Here is an 8,695-nt window from a genome sequence, read left to right as displayed (position 1 = left end):
GGGGGCGATCCTCATCGTCCAATTAGTTACACGCAGACAACACAAAACGTGTCGACTATCCCTGTTAGGGCCCATTTTGCGACTCTATATACTTATTTGTTCGGATTATATTATTGTAAAAAATATGATAATCTAATCGACGTGGGTGATTACAACATCTAGTTATAATTTTTCAAATAATAAAATTCAAAATTTATTCCCTTTATCTATGTATTTACTTATCATTTTAGTTTATCATGTACAATATTTACGCGATTTAATTTTAGTTTTCTCTCTTTTTATATATATTATTTTTTGTAACAATTAGATTTTTAAAATTGCGGAAAAATGCATTAGATTTCAAACATGCCTATCCAATTTTTATATCTATGCGATTGTTTATAAAATAAGAGTTTAGAATTTGTAAATCTATATGTTTGTATAAAGTCTTACTTCCATTAAATATTGTCACCACGTGACGTGACGAGTGATAACGAATTTGCAAGTAGAAATTGTAGAATAAAAAGAGATTGATTGTAAATCTGAATAAAATAAATATCTAACGGATAGAAACAGTCCACGTCTCCTCGTTAAAATTTGAAAACCTCGTACCCTCCCCCTCTTGCCGACAAGAGATCCTCCTCTCGCCATGCCAACAAAAGGAAGTCCTGCTTGCTTTGTGTACTTTGTCAAATTACCTAAAAGCCCTTTCCTCTTAAACATTAATATTTTCATGTTTCTAACTTTAAACTGACCACATATTTTTTTTTAAACAAATAATCGATTGTTTCCCCCTTTTTCTTAACAAATCTTGCTTTGCGGTTGTACAAAATTTTTTCATTGCATAGTTTTTTAATCATTTTTCCTTTTATATATATACATATATTTGGTTAGAAAAATTAACTATCTAAAAAAACAAAAACACAATATTTACTTTCGTTTGCATACACACGAATATTAGAGAGGTTATTTAAATTATTAGAAGTAATGATGTGTATCTATATAATAAAGATTATATATGTCATGTAAATATTTGTAACATTAGAAACGGTGTGTCCCTACAAATATTTGTACTAATAAAGTATTTGTAAGCCACTTTCTATTATTGTCATGACAAGTGAACATAAAAACCTTGACGCACTTTAAAAAAGCATCGATTTTCTGAATCTAGACATTTTCATGATATATTTCATATTATGCTTGAAAGAGTAAAATTTAGATATTTAAATAAAAACAAAAAGGAAAAATATAATATTATATATATCTTGTATTTTTTGGTAATAATTATAATGTGTACCTTTTATGTATAGATGCATTTGCATATTTTGGTGTGTGTATGTATCATGTGACTTTGGACGTAAAAATCAAACAAAAGTACATTATGTCTATTATTGTGTGTGTTCTTGCCTCAGTCCAACGGCATTTCCACAACACTTGCCTTTTGATTGGTGCGTGTTTTTCACGCGCTCTCTCGGAGAGTGAGCTCCATTTTTATGTGGTTTCTTCTCGAAATGAAGATAAAAAAAATAACAGCCGTAAAAGTGTTTTGTATTTTCGACTTTTGAAATATTTTAGTCTAATAATCAATTTAATCTCAACAAATATAAGATATAAACTAAAACATTTTATATTATTAGTGTCTAAATTATTGATTTAGAAAGCCCTAATGTTTTATAATTTAGTTTTCGTTTATGATTTGTAACTAATTTTAATGAATTTATTTGTTTGCACCGTTTAAATTTTCTGTCATAAGGAACCGTGATATTTTCAAGAATTTTAATACTTTAACGTATATATACATATATGATGTTACGTATAGATTGTCATATCAAAGCAAGTGGTGCTCACTAGATGGAAGGCGTGATGAAACAACAGCCGTACGATCAGAGATGTTGACATATCTATTCATGACGTGGCAGTATCTTATTGGATGAACTGAGATTTTTTGGGGGTAGAAGACTACAACAAAGTGTTTAGGCATGTGTGTATACATATAGCGTGTATATATTTTTCGTGTTTTTTAATTAATAAATAATATATATATATATATATATTCAATACAAGACCGGCTATAGCCGGTGAGCTAAGTCGCGCACACATCATTGGGGGACCGTTGTTTGGAAATAGCCAAAAATAGGAATAATTAGGATTACCAAATTTTATATTTTCTATTTTTTTTTTTTTTTTTTTAACGGTAATTTTATTTTTTCTATTTCTCATATATTTTGAGGTTGATTGATTTACCTTAATGGGGAAGGCCGCAACAACAAGTCTCTCTCTCTCTACTATGATGTCCAAGAAATTATTATTATATATAATAAAAACACTTTGTATATATATTATTCTTACATTTTCTTCATAATATTTTAAAACTATTTTGTATACAGGTTAACGGTAATTTTATATTTTCTATTTCTCATATATTTTGAGGTTGATTGATTTACCTTAATGGGGAAGGCCGCAACAACAAGTCTCTCTCTCTCTACTATGATGTCCAAGAAATTATTATTATATATAATAAAAACACTTTGTATATATATTATTCTTACATTTTCTTCATAATATTTTAAAACTATTTTGTATACAGAGTATAATGAAATACGAAATTGGGTTATTTTTCCTTCAATATAAATCTCGTTTCAAACCGGTGATTAAATTAGAGGTTGAGATTGGTACAAAAGTTGTACTTACAGTTGATGGGTTCCTATCTTTGATTACATTAAAGAGAAGTCCGAACCACACATCAATCAGTTGGTACAAGTTCTAAGCATTTTTAATGATTTTTTCATTGAATTGTGAAAGGGGTAGTAATAATTTAATATATATATATATATATATACATATATATATATATTGTTGGATTTGACATGAATGGGTTACATAATGATATGGAAATGTCAAAATCATGGGAGCCAACTAATTTGGGGGATCAAAACATGATCTTTGGACAATAGCGAGGACATGATCTTTGGTGTCTTCCCATGTAATCAAACACTCTCCGACACGACATACATACATATATATATATATATTCCTCTATCATTAGATTTTATTTGGTAATTTCAAAAGCTATTCCTAGTCAAATATTTCAACTGCAATACACAATTTTCCCCAATCAAATTTTACGAACCCCATTTGTTTTCCTTTCTTTTAAAAAATGGATAGATTATCAAACGTACCAAATTTGTCTATTTTTATTTTTATTTTGTATTCCCTTAATTGTTTTTTCCATATGAATTCAGTATATATATACGTTAAAAAAATATCGGAGCTTAGCCATAAACATATATATGTAACATATATAATTTGTAAAAGTTACATGGAAATGTATTTTATTAATAAATTATATTATTCAACTTCACACATAGCCAAAAGGTTCCAAAGTTTCTATTATAAACTGTTCTTTTGTTACTTTTAGGTTAGGTTTGGTCCGTGAAAATTCGAAGCATAAGACAAACAAACTATAAACTATAATGATTTCACAATATAAATATCGAGGGGTTGGTTATATATGTATATATATATATATATAGAGAGAGTTTACCAATGTTTAGTATTTCACGAACTTTAAGCTAATCCTAGGAAACTATATCATGCTTTTGCTTTTATCTTTTACATTAATACATTCAACCTTGTAATTCATCGACACTCTTCTTTTTCCACGTGACAAATGCCAACTAACCCACCTTAATCAATTGTTTGACTGATGGGTTAAGTTAAAGTTTTAGCAATCAAATCACAATCACCCGTTAAAGACCAACACGCCTTTTTTTTTCTTCATTTGTATTTTATATTTTTCTTTTAATTGATTTATCAATATAAAATTACCCACTTTTGCATATTGCCTTGTCGGCAGGGTGTCTTTCTTTTTTGTGTTCCCATTTTTCACCCTTCCCAGTAAATTAAGGTCTTTTTCTTAATTCAGTGGCCGTATTTCTCTTTAAAGATTAGTAGTGTTTTTGCAGTACAAAACCTCATATGGTCCGAATATATATATATATATATATATATGTGTGTGTGTGTGTGTGTGTGTAATAATAGTTGTTTCGAATTTTAGTGAATGTGTAAAACGTATAATAATAATAAAAAAAGGTTAAAATAAAAAATTGAAAAAAAAGGAGGAGAAAAGAATCACGTGTTACTTGTGTTTCGTGAACGGGACGGCGGGAGGTGGGGACACGTCGGCAATTACGAGATCACGTTGAGGGGTAAAATCGGAAACCTTTTTAACATTTATGGATTTATGTGAGTCAACCCCAGCCGTTGGATCTCCCGGAGTTGGAACGACCGTCCTGATAATCCTGTGTATCGGGGTGTACTTTATTTAAGATATACCCTGAGTCTGTGTACAGATAATTGTGACCATCGCTTTGACCTCTTTAAGTATAATTCATCGATCCTGAGGAGTTGGATCTTCCTGTGTTCCGCGAGACGTAGGATAATTTCTTTGGTTCACCAAGCGTCCAGCCTTGGAGCAAAGTACTTTAGATATGGCTTTCCCATTGCTACGTGGCAATAATCCATTGGTTGACACGAGCATCGCAATCTTGTGGGTTTGGGATATCTATTTTAGATTTTGTATGAAAAATTGGCGCATAATCTATAAAATATATGTATGAAAAATGTATTAACATAAAATATATAAATTTTATATTTTTCTATATATTATTTTAGTTAATACAGGTTTTAGATTTTTAATGTATAAATATTTGTGTTATATAATTTAGACTTTATTCTATTTTTTTTATTTATGCGATTATATGTGAATAAATAAAAAAAATTATACATTTTATTTCATAGAAATCTAGTCTATAAATTTATAGAATATCAGAGAAAACTTATAAGTTTCGTGAATAATTTGAGATAATTTTTTAGATTTTTTTTCTGTCTCATTTTTAAAAATTTGGGTAGGAGACGCGTGCTATTTTCATTTTGTCCTCTTTTCAAGTGCATACAAAAAGACATTTCGGTAAACTAATATAGAAAAAGACTTGTGAAAATACACAATTTAACAATATATTTGAATGCTAGATTTTGCATATATATTAGAATAAGAAACCTAAAATGTAGGTTTCATTTATACATTTTATTTGTTAAAATGTGTTCAACAAAAAAAAAGAAACTTAAAATGTATAAAACAATTTCTTTTGAAATACAATTATAACCCCTTGCAAAAGAATTACAAATATATAAATTGGAATCCATCTTACAAAAAAGAAAAATTAACTTGTGAACAGTTAGTATTATATATATATATATATAAAGCAAGAATAAATCGGAAAGAACTGGAGAACCTGCTCGGCCGGTGAGCCATTTCCCAAAAAGGACCAACAAATATTCATATGTATACACCCATATATACATATTACATATACACACATGTTTGGTGGAGAGAGAAAATAATGTTTATATATTTTCTTCCATCGTCCAGTGAGAAGGGGACTGAAATGTTCCCTCACACGTCTCCTTCTCTCTCATACGGAGTCTCTTACCAGTCGGCGATTTCATCTCTCCGGCCATGAAACCTCTCTCTTCATCTCTTCTCCGTCCAATGCCGCAACCTCTCTAGGTTTCCGAAATTCCGATTCCTTTGTTCTCTCCTCTCCCCTCTCGCCGGAGACGCTCGCCGTCCTATGCTCTGTCTCTGTAAATCTCTATCCCTTTTCCAGCTCTTTCTGTTTCTCTCGGCGTAAGGTTATTGGCGCGAGGGAGTGATCGAGGCGTGATCGTGTTTGTTTTGGAGATCGCAGGTTCTGGTTTTCTTCGGTAGCTGGGTGTTTTCTCCAAGGTGTCGATCAGTTTGGTTGATTGAAAAAATTTACTGTTCAAGCAGTTTTTGGAGCTTGACAGCGAGGATTTTGGTTTTCGAGCGAGAAACTCCTGTGAGATTTTGTGTTAATTTCTTACGAAGATGCTGGATCTTAACCTCGAAGCTGATTCGCCCGAGTCGACTCAGTATGGCGACTCGTACGCGGATAGGCATACGTCGGACGGCTCAGGGAATCGAATGGAGGAGTCTGCGACGTCGACCTCGTCGCTAGTCAATGCCGACGCCTCCAACAACGGTGGAGGAGACTATGACTCCTGCTCCACGCGTGCCTTCACTCTCAGCTTCGGCATATTGAAAGTCGGAGGCGGTGGAGTAGATGAAAGCGCGGCAGCCGTGGTGACCAAGGACCTCTTCCCAGCCTCCGGCGACTGTGGGCGGCTTAGAGATTTCGGTGGCATGAACTCCAGAACCTGGATCGATCTCTCGCCCGATGGTGCTGGAAGCGGTGTGAAGGCGATGCCACCGGCACCGGTACCAGCGCCGGCGACGGCGCAGGTGAAGAAGAGCAGGAGAGGGCCGAGGTCGAGGAGCTCACAGTATCGAGGGGTTACCTTCTACAGGAGAACTGGGCGATGGGAATCGCATATTTGGTAAGCAGTTGCTTAAATCTTTCCTTTTCTTTGGTCCAAAACCCTCAAGACGGTTTTCTTGATTTGGTAAGCAGTTGCTTAAATCGCATATAACCCCAAAAACGATTTTCTCGAGCAAATACTCGTGATGAATCAATCGAGCTTTTTGGTGGTAAACGTCTAATGAAAATGAGAAATGAACTCCTCTTCCCTTTGTTCTTGCTTGGTTTTGACTCCAAGATAAAACTTGTGCTGCAAAACAAGTTTTTGATTCTCGGAGATTATTGAACTGTAACCAGTTGAATTACTCATATTTTTTTATTCTCTCACAGGGACTGCGGGAAACAAGTCTATTTGGGTAATGAAAATGCTACATCTGTATATTCTCCCCTGTTGCATTTCCATACAGATTCATTGCTAATACAAATCTTTACTCTGGCTTAAACCTCTGTTTTTACTTTACGTAGGTGGCTTTGACACTGCACATGCCGCGGCCAGGTACCCAAGAGATTATTGAGTTTCACTTTATATATGGTTGTGAATTGATGGGATTCGGCTGTTGAATTTGGGTATCTTCCGAATGCGTATTTCCTTTTGTGCAGAGCCTACGATCGAGCTGCTATCAAGTTCAGAGGCGTTGATGCTGATATCAACTTCACTCTTAGTGATTACGAGGAAGATATGAAACAGGTCGGATAATCTGATTGGTGTATAGACTTTGGTGATCTAATCCTTTTTCACTGTTAGCTTATAGATTAATTGTTACCATTATTACTAAATGATTGTTGACAGATGCAGAGCCTAACCAAGGAAGAATTTGTGCACATACTACGCCGCCACAGCACCGGTTTCTCGAGGGGAAGTTCAAAATATCGAGGGGTCACATTGCATAAATGTGGCAGATGGGAGGCTCGGATGGGGCAGTTTCTTGGCAAAAAGTGAGGAACTTCTCTTTGATCTAGAACTCTTTAAGAACTTCAAATGGAACATCAATGCTGTGATTGATTGAAACTAGACTTTGTTTCCATGATAGTCTTTTTGCATTCTGGCCAAATAGAAAAAATAATGGAAACCTAAAGATGACACTTACAGAAGAGAGAATGATATTAGCAGTGGTGTGTTTTTTTGTTCATCGTGGAGATTACGATGCTTCAATTGCAGGTATATATACCTTGGGCTGTTCGACAGCGAAGTAGAAGCTGCAAGGTCATAAAAAGATCATGAATTACAATCTCACAAGAACATCATGTTGTTATATTTCATTTCCACAAACCTCCATGTGTTGGTATTGGGACTACTACATGTGCATCTTTTTTTTCTGAATTTTGTGGGAAAAATCAGGGCTTATGACAAGGCAGCTATCAAATGCAATGGTAGGGATGCCGTCACCAATTTCGAGCCAAGCTCATATGACGAGAGCGAGATGATGGCCGAGGCCAGCAACGAAGGTGTATATCGATCACATTCTCCATCTGGTTAATGTCGAACGACGTTCATATCCTGATGGACTGTTTTTCTATGTGAAGGTGACTGTGAACTCGATCTCAACCTCAGAATCTCTCTCGCTTCCGGAAGTCCCCCGAAACAGAAAGGGAGGTGCTTTCAGTTACCCTCGGAACCTCACGACAAGAGGGTAAGTTCGAAATGCCTTTCTTCAAGAAAGGGTAAACATTTACAAGAGTGGTTATCCATTTGGCAAAAGGGTTGTGAATATCAGGAAATAACAATTGGGTAAAAATGTTTATGAAAAAGGAGGGAAGAGCAAAGGGGAAGAGAGAGAGTGGTGAGTGGGGATGGGAGAGGATGAGCTCCACACCACCATTGTTCTCTGCAGCAGCAGCAGCAGCATCATCAGGATTCTCATTTTCCCACAACAATCCCTCCCTTGGTTTCCACTTCTCCCGCCCCAACTAAATATATACATATATATAGTTAGTTATATTGATATATTTTCGAGTGGTTATGAACGAATGGATGGTTTTGTCTAGTTGCTGAAATTAACATTGACCTCAGTGTGACAGTGATTTGTGGGGGTGTGGCAAATTTGGCTGCCCCTTCCGAACCCCCAAAGGATATTCGGTAATCCTCCAAAGGATATATTATCATATTATTGTTCATGTGTCCTCTGAATGATCCATATACATACATATGCATATACATATATACTTACATGTGTAAATGAGTCACATGTCTCAGATAAGGTATTGATAAAAAGAAAAGAAAAGAAGAATCCTATGTGTATTCAGTGTATATAAGCAGGTCATATCATATCCCAAAGTTGGTACCACAAAGACTATTCCCTGAATTCCACAATGAG

The 8,695-nt window shown here is 34.6% G+C and overlaps 1 protein-coding gene and 1 long non-coding RNA gene across 4 annotated transcripts; one reads left to right on the top strand and one right to left on the bottom strand.

Annotated features, from left to right (window-relative positions):
* The first annotated feature begins 5,398 nt into the window (after positions 1–5,398).
* On the top strand, positions 5,399–8,501 carry LOC104800621 (ethylene-responsive transcription factor RAP2-7). Of its 3 annotated transcripts, XM_010523481.1 has the most exons (10): positions 5,402–5,625; positions 5,730–6,399; positions 6,711–6,736; positions 6,846–6,876; positions 6,981–7,068; positions 7,171–7,316; positions 7,540–7,584; positions 7,720–7,826; positions 7,905–8,011; positions 8,131–8,501. In XM_010523481.1, the coding sequence occupies exons 2-10, from the start codon at positions 5,891–5,893 to the stop codon at positions 8,290–8,292; spliced, it is 1,221 nt and encodes a 406-aa protein (XP_010521783.1). In that variant the 5' UTR covers positions 5,402–5,625; positions 5,730–5,890; the 3' UTR covers positions 8,293–8,501. The 3 variants fall into 3 exon arrangements, with proteins under 3 accessions (XP_010521784.1, XP_010521783.1, XP_010521785.1); XM_010523482.1 differs by having other exon boundaries at positions 5,399–6,399; positions 7,177–7,316; XM_010523483.1 differs by lacking the exon at positions 7,540–7,584 and having other exon boundaries at positions 5,403–6,399.
* On the bottom strand, positions 7,355–7,743 carry LOC104800620. Its single transcript, XR_769781.1, has 2 exons — positions 7,652–7,743; positions 7,355–7,577 (listed from the first exon to the last, which is right to left on the bottom strand). It is a non-coding gene; the product is annotated as an uncharacterized LOC104800620 (long non-coding RNA).
* Positions 8,502–8,695: the final 194 nt, after the last annotated feature.

The sequence above is a fragment of the Tarenaya hassleriana genome, unplaced genomic scaffold (genome assembly GCF_000463585.1).
Source record: "Tarenaya hassleriana unplaced genomic scaffold, ASM46358v1 Cleome7, whole genome shotgun sequence".
NCBI classification, from domain to species: Eukaryota; Viridiplantae; Streptophyta; class Magnoliopsida; order Brassicales; family Cleomaceae; genus Tarenaya; species Tarenaya hassleriana.
The sequence above is the reverse complement of the archived record's forward strand: the minus strand, read 5'-3'. Positions and strand labels throughout refer to the sequence as shown.